We start from the raw sequence: 24,544 nt of genomic DNA, 5'->3' as shown, positions 1-24,544 counted from the left end.
TAAAATTTATAAAATTTATTGGTGAGCCTAGAAAATAATACATCTCTGGAAATCATGTATATGTAAAATTATGTATCTATGTAATACAGATCTGTTCTGGATCTAGAACACAATGGCCTCAAAAGGAAACTGTTTTTTTCACATAAACCAAATTAATTATATAAGTAGTACTTCTAATCATCGAGTTAAAATTAATTATATAAGCAGTGCTTCTAATCATCAACAAGTTAAAATTAACCAAATAGCCTGACTGCAGCAGGTGAAGAGTAAGTACTTCTTGGAAGACACAAGTGCACCTCTAAGAGGCGTACAAGAAGACAATTTTGTAAACTTGTGAGTACTGCACTAATACAATTCAAAGCCCTATCTTAATTTTCAATTTCATCCAGGATCTCAAATCATTTACTTACTGAACCAGAAAGGCTAGAATAAATGTTCTCTTAGAAAAGACAAGGATATATATAGGACAACTAAAACATTTTATTCCATTTTTCCAGGATGAGGAACACAAAATATAAAATAAGTCATAGTAAATGCTCTCCTGTACTATCTCAAACCATTTGAATGTTGTACAAAATGCTCACAAAGCAAATATGAAAAGCTTCAACATGTCTTTTGTAAATATTGCTGCAGTAAATGCAACATTAACAACTTTCTTTTGTATCAATTTTAAAACAATTACTAAATTACATACTATTATGTTGCTCATACATGTTTATTCACTTTTAATGAGATCACTGCCAATACATACATTATTCTCCTTAACTTTATTTTTACATTAAGCCAATGTCTGTCATGCAGCCATCAAAACCCTGATAGTAAATCACACAGGTTTGTAGTCCAGTTTGGACTCCAGCTTCTTAGAGTCAGCTACTTTTCTGACTGCTTTCATGAAGTCTTCCTGAACTACAAAATCATGATCCGCACGAATGGCAAACATACCTGCAGAAAACAAAACCAAATTGCAGCTTATCGGATGTAAATTATAGATCTATAGGAAAACCAGGCTGGTAACAGTGGCACATGCCAATAATCTCAGCACTTAGGGGATTGAAACAGGAGGATTGCAAGTTTGAAACCAGCCCGGGCAACAAGTCAAGACCTGGTCTCAAAAGAAAAAGTGAAGGAAAACTAACTAATCTTAATTCTGTGGCGTGAATATGAAGATGTATAGTTACTACTTCTGATCCAATAAGTGCTACTTATTAAAAGTCACTCTTTCCTTTCAAATATTTTCATAAGTAGAGTAATAAGCATTATATTTTAAATGAAGCACATAACACAACTGTCTGAATATTTAAATCTGGATTGTATGTGTCTGTGTCCAATGGCAATTTTGTTTTGTTTTGTTTTTCAAGGCAGGGTTTCTCTGTATTGCTTTGGAGGTTGTCCTGGAACTTAATCTGTAGACCAGGCTAGCCTTGAACACACAGAGATATGCCTGCTTCTGCCTCCTGGGTCCTGGGATTAAAGACGTGAACCAACGCCTGGCTTTTTTATTTTTCTTAAAAAGATTTATTTAGTGGGGCGTTGGTGGCGCACGCCTTTAATCCCAGCACTCGGAAGGCAGAGGCAGGCGGGTCTCTGTGAGTTCGAGGCCGGGCTGGACCGACAGCCTCCAAAAAATTACAGAGAAACCCTGTCTCATAAAACCAAAAAAAAAAAAAAAAAAAAAAAAAGATTTATTATTCTGTATATGGTATTCTGCCTCCATGTATGCCTGCAGGCCAGAAGGTCACCAGATTTCATTACAGATGGTTGTGAGCCACTATGTGGTTGCTGGGAATTGAACTCTGGTCCTCTGAAGAGCCATCTCTCCAGTCCAAAGGCTCAGGTTTCTTTGTGTAGGTACCTCTGAGCCATCTCCCCTCCATGGTAATTTTTAATAAAAAACACCCAAAACTGTCAAAACTTACATTCTAGGCTGAAGTTTCATAAAAGCATATGCAATGATTCTTGAGAAGAACAAAACACCTGGGCTAGGGGGTGTGCAACAGCTTGGCTGTTAACACACACAAGGCCTTGGGTTTGATCTCCAGCAATACATAACTAAACAACCAACTTCCAATAATTTTAGTAATGATTACCTGTCACTAAGCAAGACTAAGCGTTGGGGATATAGCAGTCAGTAGAATACTGCCTAGATTATAAAAGGTTGGTTCAACCATCAGCACTGTATGCTATAAGCCAATAATCCCAGCATTTGGGAGGGAGAGGCAAGATAATCACTGTATATTGTGTATTTCAGAATTAGAAGAAAGGATTCTAGGTGTTGTGACCATGAAATAAGTAATATGTTTGAAGAGACAGGTAAGTTTAATCTGACCTAAGTATTATACAATATATAAATGTATAAAAACATATGATTTCATTAACGTGAAATTTCTACCAATCAGTTAAAACAATCAAAAAACAAAAACATTTTTCAATGTGAGAGAAAAAAGCACCTATCAAAATTTGATAGCATCAGCTTTTAAAAAATCACAGTACTTCTTTTGACTCCAGTTTCACTGAAGCCATCTTTGATGTTGATGATGATGACGATAATGCAGTCTGATAAAGATTTTAGAATGTGATAAATTATCCTAGATAGTTCAAGCCATATTTAGCTGGCTTATTAAGGCTGGAATAATAACTATAAAAACTACAAACCCAGACTTGTCTTGGGTTTGAATATTCTGACTGGAAAGAGAAGACTAAATGATTCTAGCTACTAGGGCTTCAAAGTCACTTATTACCAAAAATAAAACTAGTATTAAAAACGCAGAATTGGGCTGGGTGGTAGTGGTGCACGCCTCTAATCCCAGCACTCCGGAGGCAGAGGCAGACCTCTCAGTGAGTTTGAGACCAGCCTGGTCTACAAAGCAAATTCTTGGACAGCCAGGACTGTTACACAGAGAAACCCTGAACCCTGTCTCAAAAATAAAATAAAAAATCAGAATTGTATTTAAAAGCTTCATTTTAAACAAAGTGCAGGGACACAAACTTTTAAAGTAAATCTTTCAAATACCTATGGAACTGGTCCTGCAATTCAGCCTTCCCACATCATGCTTGTGGACATCAGAAAGTACTTAGGAGATAACAACCCCAAGGGTAGACTTCGTTCACTCGTAAATAATGTTCTAGGCTCCATCTTTTAGCCCCACAATCCTCAAAAGAATTGTGTGGGTTTCCCTAAGACCCCTTACAAGAAATCAAAATTGACTACTATAGTGGTACTTTCTCCTAATGCTATGCTATTAGCTTAAAATCAAATCTCAAAACACAACACAACACTGAAATCCTCCCAAGGTGCAGCTCTGCTTTTAGATAAATTTACAATATTATCGGTGGTAAAAATATGCTTTGTAGTCTCACCTGCTTCAGTACAAACATTTCTCAGGTCTGCTCCATTAAAGCCATCTGAAAGCTTTACAATTGCTTCATAATCTGTTTAGAAAAATAAAATAAAATAAGATAACAGTAATACTAAAAAGATCCAATCTTAATTTTTGCCCACAGTGAAAAGTTAAATGGACTAGTTCATTTGAATTTGATTAGCATTTACCCTTGCTACTATTTTGCAACATTAACAACTAAAACTAAATAAAAATGTTGCAAAGTAAACCAGAATCAAGGAGACATTCTTCTGAATTATTAGTCAGAAAGTGTGAAGTCAAGGTGTGAAGGCAATGGCGGTGCAAACTTTAATTCCAACAGTTGGGAGGGAGGCAGAGGCAGCCTGGTCTACAGAGTGAGTTCCAGGACAGTCAGGGCTATTACACAAAGAAAGCCTACGTCAAAAACAAACAAAGATTTGAAGGCACCTGCTTTTAAGCAGCTAATGGTATCATGCAGTGGAGGTTAGCTTAGAAGGCACTGCTGAACCTCTTGGCCTGTACTTCCCTTAATCCGGGAGGGAAACTTTTACTATATCACCATCATTTTTAATCTGATTTGATGAAATAACCTCTAATTTCCTTCTTTGTCGATCTCCAGTTTGTTCCCAGCAGGCTACCAAAATAATCTTATGTGAACTGAAGTATTCATACATGAAATGGTATGCCTAAAATTCATTTGCTTTTTAAACATGCAAAAGGCAGCAAAAGTTACAGATGAAACAAGACTGGCCAAGATTAATACTGAAAGCAAACACGAAATCCAACGTTCAAATTAACTTAAACATGTACCTGTTGGTAACTGCATAGGAAGAGAAGCCACGAAGCCATTTTTAAACCTAGTCTAACAGCAATACAATCTTTAAAATCAAACTAACCTCTGAGGTTGGCATCATGATTAAAAGTCAAAGTTCCTACCTCATGGACTCCATGGGCACTGCCGTCTGGTCCCCACCATTATTTGCAAGACTTCTGCTACTATCCGCTGCTCCCTACTCTTCCAAAGCCTGTAGCCGCTTGCTTGCTCCTGGAATGTCCTAGACACTCATCTGTTCAGGGGCCTTCCTCCAGTATCCATGTCTAGTTTGCTCATCTTTTTAAGTCATAGCTTAAACATGATCTCCTTGGGGACCAGAGAGATGGCTCAACAGTTAAGAGTACACACCACCCTTGCAGAAGACCTAAGTCTGGGTCCAGTAACCCACATCAGGAAGCTCACAACTACCTGTAGTTCCAGCTCTATGGAATCAAACACTTGACACCTACGGTCTTCCGTACTCAGGTGTACATGTCTACGCACAAACACACATGCAAACACTTACACACACACACACACACACACACATACACACACGGCCTTCCTGGTAAAGCCTTCAGTTTCCTCCATTTCACGATCTCCTCACACTTCCCACCTTCTCCTTGCTTTACTTTTCTGCACACCACTTATCGCCATCTAATTTGTCATACACTCCACTCATTTCCTCTGGTTTTTGTGACAGTAATGAAAGTTCTCTAAAGGCCAGAATTGGTTTCACTCACTGCCACGCCATTCTTAGCACTTCTAACTCACCATATGCTATCTGCATTCACTATATGCTCAGCAAAAATTTACTCAATTGAAACCACATTTGTTTAATATAAAGCTAGGTTCAAGCCAGACATGATGATGCATGTTTCTAATCCTAGCACTCAGGAGGCAGAGACAGACAAATGTCTGAGTTCAAGGCCAGCATGATCTACAGAGCAAGTTAGGACAGCCAGGGCAACACAGAGAACCTTGTCTTCAAAACACCAAAAACAAACAGCAGACCAAGAGTAATGTCCCATACAGTGCTGTGCTTTATTCACTAGACATTTACATGGAAAGGAACATTCAACTCTCTTACCTATTTCACCGTGCTTTGTAATGGGGCCTGCGTGGATTTTCAATATATCTAATCTTGCTTGTTCATTTGGTAAATCAATATCTGAAAATAACAAGAAATTATTTCGTGTTCCAGTTGTTGGTTTAATAAGGTGAAAGGAAGGTGGGTGAGAAGAAAAAACTGACACAGACAAGAAAGCAACTTACGTATTTTTCTATCTAATCTTCCTGGACGGAGCAGAGCAGGGTCCAGTGTATCTGGTCTGTTTGTAGCCATGATCATTTTAACTCTATGCAGAGTATCAAATCCATCCATTTGATTCAGCAACTACATAAAAAGTTAAGACCACAGACTTTACCAAACACATGCATGTATGTGCATATACACAAAATGTAAAGAACAAAATAAAATTATTAAGATAACTAGCGAACAGACAATGCCTGCTAGCTGATAACATTATTGGTTATATGAATAACACTAATAATTGTGTTGTTCTAAAACACATCTTATGGTTTTGGGTTTTGAGACAGGGTCTCATGTACCCCAGGCTAGCTTCAAATTTCCTATATAGCTAAGGATACCCTTGAACTTCTGGTGTTCCTACGTCTACCTTCACAGAGCAGGATTACAGCCGTGGGTCACATAATCAGTTTGTCTGGAGCTGGGACCACACCCAGAGCTTCACTCGCATCAGTCAAGAACTCTACCAATTGACTATACTCTCAGGACCCCAATTTACGGTCCCTAAGACTATATTTTAAGTTTAAAATACTGCATATTAGCTGGGCGGTGGTGGCGCATGCCTTTAATCCCAGCACTCGGCAGGTAGAGGCAGGCAGATCTCTGTGAGTTTGAGACCAGCCTGGTCTACAGCGCAAGTTCCAGGACAGCTTCCAAAGCCAACAGAGAAACCCTGTCTCAAAAAAAAAAACTATTATAGTTGCCAGTCTTAGCAAAAAAGAGCAAACATAACTGCAACTTATTTACTGCTGAGAACCTTTTTTGTTTTGTTTGTTTTTTACGAGACAGGGTTTCTCTGTATTGTTTTGGAGGCTGTCGGTCCAGCCCGGCCTCACTTGATTTTTATAGAGACAACCTAGTACCTAACAGACAATACAACTGCTTGTTTTTGTTTCTCAGCAATAGTTACTTCCTTCTTTGGTGTATGTGTGCAGATGCAATATGTATGCGTGTGGGGGGGTCATTTTGGAGGTCACCAGTAGAAGGGTGCCAGCGCACTACTCTGCCTCTCTGCCTTATCCCCTGGAAACGGAGTCTCTTATTGAACCTGGAGCTACTCTGACCGTCATCAAGTAAGCAAGTCCCAGAAACTCTCCTGTCTCCACCCCTCTATGCTGGTGTTATAGGTGCACAACTGCCGAGCAAGTTTTTTACACGAGTGTCGGGGATTTTATCTCAGGTCATCATACTTGCAAAGCAATCACTCTTACCCACTGAGCCATCGTCCCAAACAATGTTTATTCCTGGCAATATTTCAAATTTCATGTTTAATTCTTCATCTAAACTGCTATAAACACTTTCAACTTCAAATAGGCAATCTTCACTTTTTCATTAATAAGCAATTTTATATATATCCTCTTTACCAAATATTACCTCCATTAAAGTTCTCTGAATCTCTCTGTCAGCTGATGTACCCTCAGAAAACCGACGGCCACCTAAAGTAATAAATGAAAATGTATACATTACTCTTTTGCTTTGTGCCCATCACTTAATAAAACAATGTAATTTAAGTACCCATGTTAAAAATACTAAATAGAAATTAAACAAAATTACACTAAGTGAGAAATGACCTTAGAATAGTTCTCATTTTGTTACTGATCACGGTTATTTACTAAAACTGGTCACACTCTCCAACTTCTGAGAAGTCCTATCCAGACAGGTACCCTGAGAATGCCCACTCCCTGTGCTACTGAGTTCATAAAAGTCGTAACTACTGGTCAGGCAGGAGGTTCTTTCAGTTTTGGTGCGAGAGCAGGGGTTTCGAACACACGTTGTAGACCAGGTTGGTCTCGAACTCAGAGATCCACCTGCCTCTGCTTCCAGAGTTCTGGGATTACAAGTGTGCGCCACCACCACCCGGCAATATTCTCCTTTTGGTTCTTTCTGTTTTTTAAATAACTTCCTCTAACACTTACAAAAAACATTGATGACAAAATTTAAAAGGTGTCATTCTTACCAATAGCATCTATTTCATCCATAAAAATGATGCATGGCTGGTGGTCCCTGGCATAATTAAACATTTCTCTAATCAAACGAGCACTTTCACCAATGTACTTGTCTACAATAGAACTAGATACAACCTGATTAAAAGAAAAATAGTAATATAAATTAGACAGTTCAAATAAATTTCATTTCAATAATTATAAAACAATTTCCTCTTACCTTTAGGAAGTTGCAGTCCAGCTGACTAGCAACAGCTCGTGCCAAAAGTGTTTTCCCAGTGCCTAGAAATATCAGATGTCGCTAGGTTAAAAGCAGAACCATTCCTAAAAGCCTTTCAACAACAATTATCTTGGAGCTAGAGAGATGGCTCAGTGGTAAAGAGTGCTTGCTGCTCTTTCCAAGGCCCAGAGTTCAGTTCCTAGCACCTCCTTAGACAGCTCATCGTCACCTGTAGCTCCAGTTCAGAACTGGCCTCCTGGGCACACACAGATACACAGATATGTAAAACAACATAATTCTATTGGTAATAAATTTTCTAAAACTGAAGCTAAATCCTAAATAGAATTTGTTTAAAATTCTAAAGAATTTACTTTCAATATTAAAACTTTAATTTGAAATATCCTTCCTGATTTTAATTGGGAAGTAACTATAAACAATAAAAACATAACACTGGCGTATGTACATATTGTAGAATGATTAAGTTAAGTTAATCTATCAAATCTTATGTTTATTACTTTGTGGTGAGAACAATTAAAGCCTATTCTTTCATCAACCTGGATGGTGGTGGTGGTGGCCGCTGCATCGATGCAAACCTTTAACCCCAGCACGGGGGAGGCAGAGATTGGCGGATCTCTAAATGTAAAGCCACCCCAGTCTACAGAATGAGTTCCAGGACAGTCAGGGCTACACAAAGAAAGCCCGTCTCAAGAAACCACAACAGAAGGAAAGAGAAAAAGGAAGGAAGAGAGAAAGAAGGCAGGCTATGAGTAGCACTCCTCCATTGCCTCTGCGTCAGTTCCCGCCATCGTCAGATCTCTCTGTTTGAGTTCCTGCCCCACTGTCCTCAGCAATGGAGTGTGACCTGAGAGCTGTAAACCGAAATAAACCCTTTCTTCTGAGGTGTTTATGGTCACGGCGTTTTACCACAGCAATAGAAACCTTAAGACACATTCATTAAAATAGTTTTTAAAAATTCTAACTTCACTTGACACCTTAAATTTTATGACAAACTCAAATTTTATGAGTTTGTACCAATCATTTCAATCATTCCATAAAAAAGTAGGCTAATCAATTGCTACTCTGAATAACCAATATCTAATCACCAGTAAGCAATAAACAGTCTGTCCTTTCAAGTAGCAACCATTCCATGTAAAGCCTCAACTGCTTTTCCTAAATACACTACACTTTTCAGCACGCAATCGTGCATCCATACTTTATATATTTTTCCTATTTCATCATGCAAAACAGTCAAGGATGAAAATTTAATAAAATTAATTGTTATCCCTCTAATAGCAACACTTCGGAGTGAAACAGCCGACAGTAGTTCTGACCTCGAAGGCTCCATCCGAGTGTCTCGGGAATATCCATACTCATTAACTGCAGCTTAAGGTCTACCGTATAGAATTACACGGACTGGCACAAGGCACAGAGGAACTCCGCATGCCTGAGAGGCAGCAGATGCACAGCCTTGACCCCATCCTCCTCGCAATAGAGAGGAGACTGGAACTGCCCACACTAAATTCGTCTTACTACCTTTTCATTCCTTCATCTACTCCTTTACAGAAGGGGTGGAGATAATTTGATACCAACCTGGTGGTCCATATAGCAAACAGCCTTTTGGAGGTATTATTCCTACACGCTGGAATAATTCTGGGTTTGTAAGAGGTAATTCTATTACCTGAAAGAGAAGTTGCATGTTTCTTAAACAGTAAAAAAAAATTTAACATATTTTTAAATATGTAAAGTCTAATACCATGCTATACAATCTATAAGAGAACTATACTTCCATACTATAAAAAAATAACTTAAATAGTATTGGTTTTATTTAAGATCTTCAAACTAAAGAATTTAAAGTGGTTGGGTTTAACAAGCTATTTGATTATACACAAGTATATATTTTGTAAAAATGTATTAGAGGGCCGGTGGTGGTGGCGCACGGTTTTAATCCCAGCACTCGGGAGGCAGAGGCAGGTGGATCTCTGTGAGTTCAAGACCAGCCTAGTCTACAAGAGCGAGTTCCAGGATAGCCTCCAAAGCCACAGAGAAACCTTGTCTCAAAAAAAAAAAAAAAACAGAAAAAGAAATCAGAGGAGCTGGGTCTAGTGGCATACGCCTAGAATCCATGCTACTCAGAAGGCCAGTGCAGGCTGCCTGCAAGTTCACGTGCAGAAGGGGCATTCCTGCGTGAGAGAGAACTGGAGTGCAGCGGAGTGGTGGAGCAGCCTGGCACGTGTGAAGTCCTAAGATGAACTGCCAGGGTTAAAAAATAATAGCCAGGGCCAGGCGGTGGTGGCACACGTCTTTAATCCCAGCACTCGGGAGGCAGAGGCAGGCAGATCTCAGTGAGTTCTAGGTCATCCTAGTCAACAGTGTGAGTTCCAGGGAAGCCAGGGCTACACAAAGAAACAGTGCCTCAATAAATAAACAGATGAAGTAAAATAAGTAGATAATAATAGCAATAAAATAATAAGCAGCAAACTTATTTAATAATTTACAGAATACAAAGTAAAATAGTCACAAAGCAAGGAATGTTTTTTATGTCATAAATAGTCACTGAGAGAAAAGATAGAAAATTTCCTCTCGGCACTGTATCATGGCCTTAAACAAAAAACAGTTCTATTTTCTACTCTTTAATTCACAGAAAGAAACCTGAAGGGCTGGACATAGACTCAGTTGGTGGAGTGCATGTTGAACACGCCCGAGGTCTGGGGTCTCTAGCTTCGCTAGCAACGTGGTAGCAAGTAGTTACAACCTCAGCACTAGGGAGGCAGAGGCAGGAGGCTCACGAGCTCAGAGTAACTCTCAGGTACAGTGATCCAATGCTACCCTAAGATGTATGATGACACTGTCTCCCAGGAGGAGAGGAAAAAACAGGAGGAGTGGGAGGAAAAGGAGGAAGAAGGGGAGGAAGAGAAATAAGAGGAGGAAGAGGAATAAGAGGAAATAAGAGGAAGAGGAGGAAGAAGAGGAAGAGTAGAAAGGAGGAAGAGGAAGAAGAGAAACAGGAAGAGGATCTGGCTGTCCAATTTATTCATAATACCAACTACAAGACAGTCTGTCTATGTGACAACTATGCCCGTACAAGTGTGAAAAAAACAAAAACCACCGGCACTCTAAAATATCTGATAAAAAGCGTGTGTGCGCACTGACACATGATGGGGAGGGGGCAGAAGTGCCACAGCACACTTGTAGGCATCGGAAGAGAGTTTTATGGAGTCAGTCTGCATTTCTCTTTTATCTGTGCCCCAGAGATCAAACTCAGGTTACCAGACTTGTATGGTAAGCACGTTTACTGGCAAGGCTCTCTTAACAGCCCAAGCAGCCTATGCTTTTCAGAAAGTTTAATGAGCTGAGGCCTAAAAATTATAAACCACTATGAACTACTCCCAACCCTTCTCAGTCATTCATAAATACTTAGGCCATCGACAGGAAGAATAAATCAATACGACAATGTAACTTTCTGGGTGATGAGACCAGCCAATCCCAATTTGACTCATGCCTTAAAAGTGTAAAAGTTGCGCTGGATGGTGGTGGCTCTCACCTTGAGAGACAGAGACAGGCTGATCTCTGTGAATTTGAGGCCAGCCTGACCTACAAAGGTAGTTCCAAGACAGCCAGGGCTACATGGAGAAACCCAAAAAGTTAAATAAAAAAAAAAAAGAAGCCTAAAAACTTTAAGTTACGCCGGGCAGTGGTGGTGCACGCCTTTAATCCCAGCACTCGGGAGGCAAAGGTAGGCAGATCTCTGTGAGCTTGAGGCCGGGCTGGACCGACAGCCTCCAAAACAATACACAGAAACCCTGTCTCGTAAAACCAAAAAAAAAAAAGCAGAAACAAAAAAAACACCTTTAAGTTACTTCTATAGCCAGTACTTTCCTAAAGTGCAACAAATAGTTTGAATAAAATAAAAACATATAAGGCAAAGGTAACAATAATTTCTATTGCACTGAGATGTCAACATTACTGGCTTTATGGAAAAACCACATAGCATGTTGTCCTATGTGCTCAGACCTAAGCACACTAAAGATAGTGAATACTATAAGTGTCAAGGGCATTAGATTATGTCAATTATTCTTCACTGTCCCCTATCTTTTTCTTTTGTGCCATAAAAGAAATTTTCCTAACATTAAACATCTCCAAAATAACATGAACTTAACTATGTCAATAGTTACCAATTCAATGTTACTCTCAGCCAGAGTTTGAAATGTATAATATACACAAACTAAAAAAAAAAAAGATTTTGTTTCCTGTTTCTCTTTTCAGGTATCCTAAAAGCGGTAGTTCAATAGTCTCAGATAGAGAAATAAAATTCACCTCTCGTAACTCCCGAATCTGCTCTGACAGCCCTCCAATCTCAGAATAGGAAACATTTCCAGGATCCTCATGAGACATGTTGTAAACCAAAGGATCCACCTCTCTTGGCAAATACCTAAAAGAAAAAATCAGGTGCTTTTCTTTCAAAAGACTTATTTTCTCTCAGTTTACATTGCAAGTATAAACAATTTACTTATGCAAGCATCTGTAGGTACCTTTTAAAGATATCTAATTTAGTAAATAAGTAAATAGTAAGAAGTAGTAAAATTTTTGATGACTCTACAAATCATGTACTTTTAAAAAACCTTCTGTCTGAAAATGAAAGGCAAACTCAACAATAAGAATAAGAAACCCACCTCATTATGGTTAGTGTAGTCATATCCAAAGCAACTCTTGTTCCTGGCTTCAGCTTACTTTTATCAAGCTGGTTTTATAAAACAAAATGTTACACACACATTTAATAAGGGAAACACTACAGAAGTCATATATACTTTTATACATCACAGAAAACACAAATATCACATTATAAATGCCTTGTTTATAGAACAGCTAATAAAGAAGTAACTTTATAAAGTTATTTCTAGGTGACCCTTATAAGGGTGTTCTTTGTACAACCTCAGTATGAACTCAGAGATCACTAATACATAAAACCTGAGCTAACAATTGCCTTTTTAGTTTTTTAAACTTTTTAACATTTATACGTGTGTGTGTGTGTGTGTGTGTGTAACAATGGTGTGCACATACAGTCAGAGGACAATGTGCAGGAATTGGTTCTCCTTCTACCGTTACCATGGGTTCTGGAGATTGAATTCATGTGGTCAGACTTGGTAGCAAGTGTCTTTATCCATTAAAGTGGCCATGTTTTTGAAGAAGGGATAGACTTTGGAATTTTATTCTCAAGACTCATTACTTAATATAATTTTGTTCATTATTTTGATTCAAAATCTATAGAAAAAAGTTCCTTTGGGAACTGGTACCAAAATATTTATGGGGGGGCAGTTTGTAAATATATTTTGAAAATCTTCTAGAAAAAAACATGTATATGCATAACCATAAAAGATAAGGAAACCATTGTTTCCTCTTAAGAGATTTTCATCAACATACTAAGAAAGGCAAGTCTATGGTGGTGATGCATGCATTTAATCCCAGCACTGGGGAGGCTGGAGCAAGAGGATCTCTTGAGTTCAAGGCCAGCCTGGTCTACAGAGTGAGTTCCAGGACAGACACGACTACACAGAGAAACCCTGTGTTGAAAAACCAAAATGAAACCGATCTCATCCAAAACAAAACCAAAAACTAAGAAATGCAAAAACGCCGGGCGGTGGTGGCGCACGCCTTTAATCCCAGCACTCGGGAGGCAGAGGCAGGTGGATCTCTGTGAGTTCAAGGCCGGGCTGGACCAACAGCCTCCAAAACAATACACAGAAACCCTGTCTTGTAAAACCAAAAAAAAAAAAAAAAAAAAACTGAAATTATCTGGGCCAGAGAGATAGATGGCTCAGCAGTTAAGAGCACTAGCTGTTCTTCCAGAGGACCCAAGTTCAATTCCCAACACCCACATGATAGCTCAAACAGTCTGTATCTCCAATGCACATAAAATAAATTTAATTATTTTTTAAAAAAGAATACCTTAAAATAAGTGAAATAATCCACACAAGATAGTTACTAATAATGACACTGACTAAATCAATTAAAGTGTTGAGTCCTTTATTAATGGCCAGACCAAGAATAGGCTCTCATCTCTGGAAAGCTTGTTGGTGCCCAAGCTCAGGGGTACATAATTTTTAGAGACAAAACCCTAATTACATCAGGGTTGGAGGAGAGGGCCCATCAGTATCGTCCGGACACTATATAATACGTTTGCACCATGATCAAGGTTGTGGACAGTCCCAGAAGCACTGTCAAGGTGAGTGTGGCTGTTTGGGGGGAAGGCTGAGAAGTGACCAGGCAGGCACAAAACAGCACCAGGAGAGGATGGTGCCACCTTAGTCATCTCAAAGTGAAGTCAGGGTTAGGAAGGAGGAAGGACTCAAGCTTCTGTAAGAAGCCAAGCGCATTACTTGGGTTGAACCTCAGGTCTTTCGAACGCTTGCCATGTATTCTGCTACTGAGCTACAGCCCCAACTCTAGGTGTATAATATTTTTAAATTATATGTATAGGGATGTTTTGTCTGCATGTACACCTGTGTGCCTGGTGCAGAGACCAGAAGACAGTGTCAGACCCTTTGGGAATGGAGGTCCAGATGATTGTGAGCCCCTCTGTGGGTGCTGGGAATCAAATCTGGGTTCTTGTGAAAGAGAAGCCAGTACTCTGAACTGCTAAGCAATCTCTGCAGCCCCTAGACTTGTAATACTTGATTAGAATACTATCCAGTTATATGCTGAGCTCCTAAGATTAGATTTGGTCTCAATGTTAGATACTATTCTCAAGTCATGCTTTATCAAAGTTTTAAAATCTGACCTTAGCATAATGGCATATACCTGGTACCCTAGCACTCAGGAGGCTAAGGCACCAGCACCGTCAGTTTGAAGTCAACATAGGCTGCATAACAAGATCCAGTTGCATAAAACAAAATCAACATCAAAAACATAAACTCAATATGACACTCAGAAAAAGTCCTTCAGTCAATGCTCACTACACTTCCTAAAGAACGGAATGCAGGTGGACTACAAATGCTACCGGGTCATTCTAAGCTCTTGCTGGCGTTTTCTCATCTCTACAAAGTGAAATTCAAAGGGATTTCAATTTGCCTATTCTGGCCTAAATGACCTATAAAATTATCTACTGTAGAGCCTATAAACAACATTTTTTAATATTTAAATGCAAAACACGGGTAACTGATAGCCTAACACTTTTAACCCTCTTCAAGAAAGACATTAAATTTGGCCAGGCAGTGGTGGCGCACGCCTTTAATCCCAGCACTCGGGAGGCGGAGGCAGAGGCAGGCGGATCTCTGTGAGTTCGAGGCTGGGCTGGACCGACAGCCTCCAAAACAATACAGAGAAACCCAGTCTCATAAAAAAAAAAAACAAAAAACAAAACAAAAACAAAACAACAAAAAAAGGAAAGACATTAAATTAAAGCAATCTTTTTCTGGTTCTAAAATGATTTCTGTCGGGCGTTGGTGGCACACGCCTTTAATCCCAGCACTCGGGAGGCAGAGGCAGGCGGATCTCTGTGAGTTCAAGGCCAGCCTGGTCTACAAGAGCTAGTTCCAGGACAGCCTCCAAAGCCACAGAGAAACCCTGTCTCGAAAAAAAACCAAAAAAACAAATAAATAAATAAAGTGATTTCTAAGTACTCATATCTGACTAAAGCAATGTGAAACAGTAAGGATGAAGAAATTCCAGGAGCAAAATCTGTGACTTGAATCCAGGCCTTGCCAATCACTTGCTGTGTCTGAACCAACCACTCTTGGCAGTTGTGGGTATAATGCCTGGCCCGCCTACCTCAAGAGTTAAGTGACTCACACGAGAGTAGTCTTTTTTTCACGTACAAAGCCCAGACAAGTGGAAAGTCTTACCTGACGACGACAACCCACGACATATCTTGGTCCATTTGTTGCTTTAACGATGACTAGAAGAAGAAAAGAACAAATTGAAAAAGTTAGGAAACAGATATATCTACATCTGTGGTGGGTGCAGTTTTATTTCTGACCTCCAAGAACAGTAAATACAAAATACAGCTTATGGAACACAAACTCCCTGCATTGCTGTCACCGGAATAATGGGCACTTCAGGGCCACCCTGACAGCTCATCAAATAAAGGCACTCAGAGCCCAGCCCACTGACCTGACTGAGCCCAGTCACCCGTCCCACTAGGGAGAAAACCAACCCCCACAAACTGTCCTTTGATCTTCACACGTGTGCTATAGCACAGGAACACACACACACTCACACACATTCACAAACAAAGAGCGTAACACAGCTTCCCACGGTGGCATACACCTGTAACCCTGGCACTGGAGAAGCAAAGACAGGCAGGTCTCTTTCTTGTGAGTTCAAGAGCACCACGGTGTTGCACATAATGAGTTGCATCCTGGGCTACACAGTGGCAGCTGACCTCAAGATCAAACTAGAATAGGCATTCCAAAAGCTGGGGCCGAACGGGGGTTTCTGATTTTTGCTTTTAACTCATTAGTAAGCTGATCCACTTACATTTCTCTTCGGTTAACTGTTTCAGCACTTCACCCACAATCTATGGAAGAAAAAAGGCACATTACCTTTTGCCAACAGCTTAAAGAGAAGGCAAATTATTCAGTCACTTTCATACTTTATAACCTACCTGCCCAACACTTTGTAGTGCCTTCAGATCATTTTCAGACTTTTCATACTGCTTGGTAAGTTCTTTTAACTGCTCCCTTACTGAAATAACAAAATGTCAGCATTTTAAATTAAACAATAAGTGCGTTAAAATGTTTGCTTTCGTCTCTTTCGCTTTATGTAGGTTCCATACCCTCCGTGTCAAACCACAAAATATGACAGACACCTTCCCCCTTCGGATTTGCTACAAAATTAATGATAATCTGTGAATCAGACCTTTCAGTGCCGCACGGGGCTTACTCTCTGGTTGCCTATACTAAACAAAGTCAACCAACGCGATTCTTCAGTGAATCATATAGGCTGAGGCCTTCCCTCATCTAATCCAACTATGCAGGCTTTTCAGAACGCAAATCTCAGGATAGGCGTACGAGGCACCTAGTAGGAAGCCAGAGGAAAGACGAGAAAGGTCACTACGGTCACTGAGCCCCTTCTCTGGAAGGCTCCACGATTGCCTTTCTGCTCAGGGACTCAGTCCCACGTCGTGCTGGAGCGTCTCTGCCCCAAGCGTCTTCCCGTCCCTGGGTCCCGAGACGCCAACCCTGCTTTCCTTGCACCTGGGAGAAGTCCCCGGGCCACTCGGTCCTCCCTCCACCTCCGAAGTGTGGCAGTTCCCTCTGCCGCCCGGACTGGACCAGGCCATTTCCACCGCGGAGGCGGCGCGGCACCCGAGCCGGGCGGGATGACAAAGCGCCTTGTCCCTGCACTCGGGCCTTCCTTCCCAAGCCGGGCGCTCTGCTTTCGGGCTCGGCCGAAGCCTCGGCTCTGTGGGAGGCGGAAGCGCGTCTGGGCATGAGAGAGCGCGGAAGGGTTCACTCACGCTCCTTAAGACGGCCGTCGATCTCCTTGTGCTCTAGCAGCTTCTTGCGGTAGTCCTGAAGCGCCTTATCTCTAGGGTCCGCCATGATGAGAAGCCGCCGCTCATAGGGGATGCCGGGAATGGCCATGGCAGCCCGGGCGGGGGAGGGGCGGGGCGAGGGGCAGAGGCGGGGCGAGGGCGGGACCGCCTCTGGCCGCGCCCCTTCCGGTTGGTCCGTCTGTCTCTCGCTCCCCGTGCTCAAGTTTCTTGAGAAAAACCTGGAAAGCGCTGGCCTCCGCCTACACTGTCCCCTGCAGGCCAGAGTGGGCAAGGCCGGGTGCGGCTATCGACTGGCTTCTGTATTAGGTCACTGCTTTCCCAGAACCGCCAAAGTGACAAGCTTTTTTTTTTTTTTTTGAGACAGTGTCTTGTAACCCAGGCTGGCTTCGTACTCACCCTTGTAGCTAAGGACTAGAACTCTGGTCCTCCTGCTTCCTACTGAGACCACGGGCGTGCATTGAACATCAGGCGTAAACGCTGTGCGGAAATCGAATCCAGGGTCTCTTGCAGGCTAAGCAAGCACGCTTCCAGCGTATTACATTTCCAGATACAGCCTTTTTCTTCCCCAAATAATTTATTTTTATTTATGGGTATGTGTGTGCGTCTGTGCGAGTGTATGCCACGCGAGTGCAAGTGCCCACAGAGGCCAGTAGATAGCATTGGATCTCCTGGCACTGGAGTTTCAAGCAGCTGTGATTAAAAAACACACACACACACACACACACACACAACAACAACAACAAAAACCTCTCACTTATTTTATGCATATGAATGTCTCGCCTGCGTGTATGTGTGTGCCCGGTGCCTGAGGAGAGCAGAAGCTACAGCTACATGGTCCTCTGAAACTGGAGTTACAGATGGATGTGAGCCACTATGTGGGTACGGGAAACCCAACCCAGACTGTCTGCCATCAGCAACAAGTTCGCTGGGTAGTGGTGGTGGCAGCAGGGAACACATCTTTAATCCCAGCACCTGGGAGGCAGAGACAGGCAAATCTCTGAGTTCAAGGCCAGCCTGATCTATAGAGTGAGTTCCAGGACAGCCAGGATCTGTTACACAGAGAAACCCTGTCTTGAAAAACAAAACAGCAACAACAAAAGACTCTCTGAGCTATCTCGCACTTTTGAATCGTTATTTGGCAGCCGGAAGTATAACATAGAGAAGGCCCTTAACTTCTAGCACCTTAGAAACAAATGAATACATTCTACAAATGCATGGTCCTGAGATGGACTCACTTGTAGCAGTGAAAAGAGGCCAGCGGGACTCGAAAGAGATGAGAAACACAATATCAAGTTTCTGCAGTGACTGAGGATGGAACTTTGAAGTCTGTTAGGACCATCTGAGTTTTCTGTAGGGGGAACTGTGATATCTTTGTAAAAATCAACCAAAGTGATATAGCCTCCAAATTTATTAGGATAAGATAGTATGGATAGTATGTTAGTATTCTGTTGTATTTTTTTTTCTAAATATGAGTCTTGGGGTAGACAAAAAATAAAAATAACTTAGGTGTGTATTATCCTTTTTCACACCCTGCTATAACTATTTTGATCAAATGAGTAGGTCCATACCAATATATGTCAACTCTAACATCAAGAAGAAGAAAAACAAGGCAAAGTATAAAAGGCAAACCAATTTGGTACAGTTCAACAAAAAAGTATATGCACAGAGGAGCTGGACAGATAGTTCAGTGGTTAAGAGAACTGGCTACTGTTCCAGAGGACCTGGGTTCAATTCCAAGTCCCTACATAGTTGCTCACAACGATCTCCGTGACTCTAGTCCTGTTCAATGCCCCACTCTGGCTTCCATGGGCACCAGGCACACAAGTGGTGCACAGACATGCATGCAGACAAAACATCCATATGGAGAGATGGCTCAGGCATTAAGAGCACTGGCTGAGCCAGGCGTTGGTGGCGCACGCCTTTAGTCCCATCACTCTGGAGGCAGAGGCAGGCAGATCTCTGTGAGTTCGAGGCCAGCCTGGTCTACAGAGCAAGTTCCAGGACAGCCTCCAAAACAATACAGAGAAACCCTGTCTTGAAAAACTAAAAAGAGAGCATTAGCTGGCCAGTTCTTCCAAGGTCCTGGGTTCAATTCCCAGCAACCACATGGTGGCTCACAACTGTCTGTGATGAGATCTGGTGTCCTCTTCTGCTGTGCAGGCATACATGCAAGCAAAACCATCCATACAGTAGACGTATTTTCCCTGAGTTTAAAAAAATATATATGAGCATAAATTGGAATGTAATTTTAACATTGCTCTCCTCAACCTTTTCAATTCCTATTTCTTTTTTCTCTTACTCATTTGGCAAAATTCTAACTTCCCACAGTAATTCCATAAATGAATTGATGTATATGTACTTTGAACCACAAACATTTTGTCCCATAGTTTTGCTAGCTCAGCAACTTAGAAGCAAAACCAAGTGTGCTTCCTGGTGTCCATATATGTGGCTCCCAACATCCTTAACTCCATCTGGTGTCCTCTGGACTCCATAGGCAGCTGCATTCATGCAAGTGCACGCACACACACACACACACACACACACACACACACACACACACATGATTAGAAGAATAAATCTCAAAAACAGTCTAAGAAATGTCACTAATACTAAAAAAATTAAATATCAGAATAAAATAGAAGAGGTATGAAAATATAGGATAGTCTTAGTTTATTTGAGAGTCATTGGAAGTAGTATAACAGAGGTCTAAAGAAATAGCTCAGTGGTTAAGAGTACTGACTGGCTTCTCTCCAAGAGAATAGGGGTTCAATTCTCAGCAGTCACATAGCAGCTTACAACCATCTGTATTCCAGCCCCAGGGTGTCTGATACTTTCTTCCTGCCTTCATAGGTAATGTACATATGTACATAGTACACATATATACATGCAGGCAAGACACACACACAATATATATATATAAATATATATAAGCTGGGTGGTGGTGCATGCCTTTAATCCCAGCACTTGGGAGGCAGAGGCAGGTGGATCTCTGTGAGTTCAAGGCCAGCCTGGTTTATAAAGTGAGTTCCAGGACAGCCAGTGCTGTTACACAGAGACCCTGTCTTGCAATCCCCCCAAAAAAGGTAAAAACAAAATCTAAATAAAAAATTTAAATTAAATAACAGATTTAAGGACTGGAGAAATAGCACAGGGTTGGAGAAATGGTTCAGCGGTTAAGAGCAGTGGCTTCTCTTCCAGAGGACCCAGGTTCAATTCCCAGCACCCACATGGCAGCTCACAACTGTCTGTAACTCCTGTTTCAGGGGATCTGACACCCTCACACAGACATACATGCAGGCAAAATATCAATGTAAATAAAATACAAATAAATTATTTTTTAAGTAACGGATTTAAGCAGTCATAAAGCACACATAGTCTTCTAATCTACGCTCTCTATAATTGAGTACTGATGGGTATGGTGATTTTAAACTGTATTCATAGCCTTGACTCACCACTTTAGGAAATGAAGCCTAATTCCTTTTCTGGAGACTAGTGACTTCCTCCTGACGACAGAGTGCACATGGAAACATACACCTGAGGTTCCCTCTCTGCTCTCCCTTAGATCACTCCCTCTGGGGGAAGCCAGCTTCCATACCATGAATCAGCAGAAAGTCCCACAAGGAAACAACAGTCAACAGGGAACCAAGGCCACCTGCCAACCATCGTGCAAATGAGTTGTACTGACTGAAGATGTTCAGCCCTAGGATGACTTCAGAGGAATGCAACCCTCGTCTTGATTGCAACGAGAGCATGAGACTGAGTCACATAGCTCCATCATCAGCCTCTAGTTGCTGGCCCAGCAAACTGTGAGATGAAATGTGTGTGCTTCAAAGCTACTAAATCTCTGGGAGTAAACTGTTACACAGTTATGGGTACAATAGGAACTGCTTTTTTTTTTCAAGGAGAGAAATTGGCAGATAGTACCAGATAGGCAAGTGTCAACTCATTTTGCTCACATATCACATAGGACCCCCAGATTTTGTCTTGTTTTGTTTTGTTTTCCTTTGGATGTAGTGCTTCTTAGACTGATGAGCTCAAATAATTGCTCCCACTTCAGCCACCTGAGTTATCTGGTAATAGCCAGGACTATAGGCATGTGCCATGGGTGGCCAATACACTCTGTAGTGTTTAGAAGTTTTTCATCCTGTCCTTGTACTCCATATATCTTCCAAACTGCACTTAAGCAGATGTGTCTGTAGCTAAGCAATACGATGTTTATGTAGGAATGTGAACTAAGTTCCTAGGCTATTGAGAAATAATAACCTTATTTTAGTCAGACAAGATAAATCATACAAAAAGCAGTAGTATGGCCATAGTTCTTGTTTTCATCAAAGTATTATATACAGATAATCTTTAAAAACACTATAAATATTCAACTGGAAAAGAAGATCTGGACTTGGCTGGGCAGTGGTGGCGCACGCCTTTAATCCCAGCACTCGGGAGGCAGAGGCAGGCGGATCTCTGTGAGTTCGAGGCCAGCCTGGTCTACAGAGCGAGTTCCAGGACAGCCTCCAAAGCCACAGAGAAACCTTGTCTCAAAAAACCAAAAAAAAAAAAAAAAAAAAAAAAAAAAGAGGAGCTGGACTTGATCTTGATATATAGTAAAGGTTGGCCTGTAACTTTCTGCAATCCTTGAGATTTAACCTCCTGAATTATGGGGTTCCTGGCATGCACCATGAAACCAGGCATAAATATTCATTTCTTTGTTGGAAGTGGAGGGCAGGTGCAGCAAGATGGTCTCAAACTTTCTATCTCAGCCTCCAACCCATGAAAATTACACACCTGCCTACCATGTGTGAACTAAAAGTAGCTTAAATCTACCTTCAAATATGATTAACAGTCTGTCTCAGTATATAATTCTCTCAAGATTTTGAAGATCCTGGTTCATTGTCTTGTGGCTTCTACAGTGTTCTTCTGATTCTTGACTCTTTATAAGGAAGCACGTTTTTGGTCTTTCACTCTAATCCTTGGTCTCCCATAGAGACATTCTCCAATCCCGATGTCGGGTGCCCAGTGGACCCTGAGTCTAGGCAGTCATCATCTTTCTAGCTTGGCTCTGTTGATTACTTCCCAGGTGATTTCCACTTGGTACTCAGATTTTGTTCTTTAATCCTTTAAATTCTCTCTCTCTCTCTCTCTCTCTCTCTCTCTCTCTCTCTCTCTCTCTCTCTCTCTCTCTCTCTCCCTCCCTCCCTCTTTGTCTTTCTATATCTCTCTTTCTTTCTGTTTGGTTTTTTTTTTTGAGACAGGGTCTCTCTGTGTGGCCTTAGTTATCCTGGAACTCGCTCTGTAGACCAGGCTGGCCTCGAACTCACAGAGATCCACCTGCCTCTGCCTCCCGAGTGCTGGGATTAAATGCATGAGCCACCAATGCCCGGCCTCCCTCTGTCATTTTATATCACTTCTTAAATGTTTTTTCTTAATGTGTAAAACCCCTCTCCACCTTTTTAAAATGGGATAATTGTTAGAAATCTCTGGTTTTAAAGAGTGGGTGTTAGAAATGAAGCTGGAGTGTGTGGGGCCAGATCTTGGGAAATTTTATCATGTTGAGAGTCTTAAACGTTCAAACAGCTGGGAGCATTGCTAATTTTAAAGCTGTGGTGTGAGCAGGTTTACATATTTGGAGTGGAGTTACAGGCAATTGTGAGCCAATAGATGTGGGTGCTTATAACTAAGAGTGGGCCCCCAGCAACAACAATAAGCACTCTGTTAAGATGTTTCTTAAGCTTCCAACTTTGAAGATTTTTGTTCTGTTCTATGTTTAGTTTCTTCTGTTTGTTTTGTTCTGAGTCAGGGTGTCACTCTATAGCCTGGGCTGACTCCAGGGTTGGGTAGGATGGAGGAAGTGGGAAATGAGTGTGTGGTCTCTCAAGCTGAACATTGCAGGTGTCCTGGGTAGAGGTTTATCAGTGTCTCCATTTGTGTTTGCTTCAGAACTTGTCCTTTTCCCCCTGAGTCGTAGTCTTTGACTGCACAGTCCTGGCTTTGACACGTTCTCTGAATGAACTTGGATACCCCACACATGAGTCAACTGGTAGTTGGGGTCCTGGCTTGCCATCCCTTTTCCTACATCCATACCTCTTTTTAGTTTTTTCCTGTCAATTCCAATTTTATTGTGTTCTCGCCCTCACCCAAAATGACTACTGTCCTCTAATGGACTACAATTGGCTTCTTGTCCTCTAAGCTTACAATATTTGCTTTAATTTGTTTTTTTAAACAACACATTGCCCTGTGATGCCGTACTTAAGCTGACGTTATCCTTTTAGATTTATTAATTGTACATCCATCAATTCACCTAGGAGTCAGCTTGAGAAACACACATTCTACTGAGGAATAAAGGTGGAGAAGCTAAAAATATCAAGTCAGGGTCTCCACCTTGGGATTCATGCAGAAAAACCAACTGGTACATTTCATTCCATATGGTAAGGACAATTACTGATGCATAGGACAAGAAGAAAAAACTCCCAAGTCTGGAAACCCATTTCAAGTGAGCAAAGATGTGGACCCTGAAACAAGACATTTGGGGGAAGAGTTGTTAAGGATCCATCACTTTAAAGAGAGAAATGCTGGAAATAAAGAGGGAGTAGGCAGGGCCAGATTATAAGCGACCTTGAATGTCATGTTAGGAGTCTCAAGCTTAACTTTTCAAATGGCCAGGAGCATTGGAAAACTTACACTTATAATATGGTCAGAGTTATATATTGGAGAAACTAACCTTGGGTGGAGTTTTGTGTGTGTGTGTGTGTGTGTGTGTGTGTGTGTGTGTGTGTGTGAGATACAGATCTAAAAACCATCTAATTAGTTAGGGGAATGAGGAAATAGGTGAGAAAGAATAAGGGTCAGAGCTTTTCTCCATGAAGATGGAGAAGAAGAAAACTTGAAGATAAATGTTGAGGACACACTGTCGGGACACACTGTCGGGACACACTGTCGTTTCACACTGTCGGGTCACACTGTCGGGTCACACTGTCGGGACACGGTGCAGCAAAAGGCTGTGGGATGTGAACGAAAAACAGAAAGAGGAAGGTCACAGATGGTGTGACCAACAGTCTCCCGGAAAGGCAGGTGTGTGTGTCCAGCAGACAGCTGGATTGTGAAGCTCAGGAGCAGGATCTGAACTAGAAGTACACATCTGGCAGTCTCGAGTGTAGACAAAGTATTTAAGGTTGTGGGAGTAAGCAATTTTCTTGAAGACAGTACTGATGCTAAAAGATAGATGGAGTCCTAAGGATTAGTCACTTCTTAAAGGTGGACTGTGCAAGATCCGGAAGGATTGGTTAAGTAGCATCAGGAAGGTATAAGGAGAGCAGGGTGTGATGTCCTGTAATCCTAGCACTTGGAAGGCTGAGGCAGGAAGGTGGTGAGTTAGGGTCTAGCCTGAGCTATGTGGTGAGACAGACAAAAGG

At 41.4% G+C, this 24,544-nt stretch overlaps 1 protein-coding gene across 1 annotated transcript; it reads right to left on the bottom strand.

The window, feature by feature from the left end:
- Positions 1 to 460: 460 nt before the first annotated feature.
- Positions 461 to 17,251, bottom strand: Psmc6 (proteasome 26S subunit, ATPase 6). Its single transcript, XM_005085792.4, has 14 exons — positions 17,100 to 17,251; positions 16,245 to 16,324; positions 16,118 to 16,157; positions 15,484 to 15,536; positions 12,316 to 12,383; positions 11,960 to 12,074; positions 9,236 to 9,323; positions 7,646 to 7,707; positions 7,440 to 7,563; positions 6,857 to 6,918; positions 5,449 to 5,569; positions 5,264 to 5,344; positions 3,358 to 3,429; positions 461 to 942 (listed from the first exon to the last, which is right to left on the bottom strand). The coding sequence occupies exons 1-14, from the start codon at positions 17,224 to 17,226 to the stop codon at positions 824 to 826; spliced, it is 1,212 nt and encodes a 403-aa protein (XP_005085849.1). The 5' UTR covers positions 17,227 to 17,251; the 3' UTR covers positions 461 to 823.
- Positions 17,252 to 24,544: the final 7,293 nt, after the last annotated feature.

Source organism: Mesocricetus auratus, unplaced genomic scaffold (assembly GCF_017639785.1).
Source record: "Mesocricetus auratus isolate SY011 unplaced genomic scaffold, BCM_Maur_2.0 Super-Scaffold_100048, whole genome shotgun sequence".
Lineage (NCBI taxonomy): Eukaryota > Metazoa > Chordata > Mammalia > Rodentia > Cricetidae > Mesocricetus > Mesocricetus auratus.
This window is presented reverse-complemented; position numbering and strand designations above follow the sequence as displayed.

Bases quoted from the DNA above. Each gene is read 5' to 3' on its own strand.
- Psmc6 (XM_005085792.4), bottom strand. From the start codon at position 17,226: ATGGCCATTCCCGGCATCCCCTATGAGCGGCGGCTTCTCATCATGGCG. The intron at 5,345-5,448 runs GTAAGTTGCTTT...TGTTATTTTCAG, and splicing joins AAGATTAGATAGAAAAATAC to ATATTGATTTACCAAATGAA. The intron at 943-3,357 runs GTGAGACTACAA...TGTTTTCTGCAG, and splicing joins AAATGTTTGTACTGAAGCAG to GTATGTTTGCCATTCGTGCG.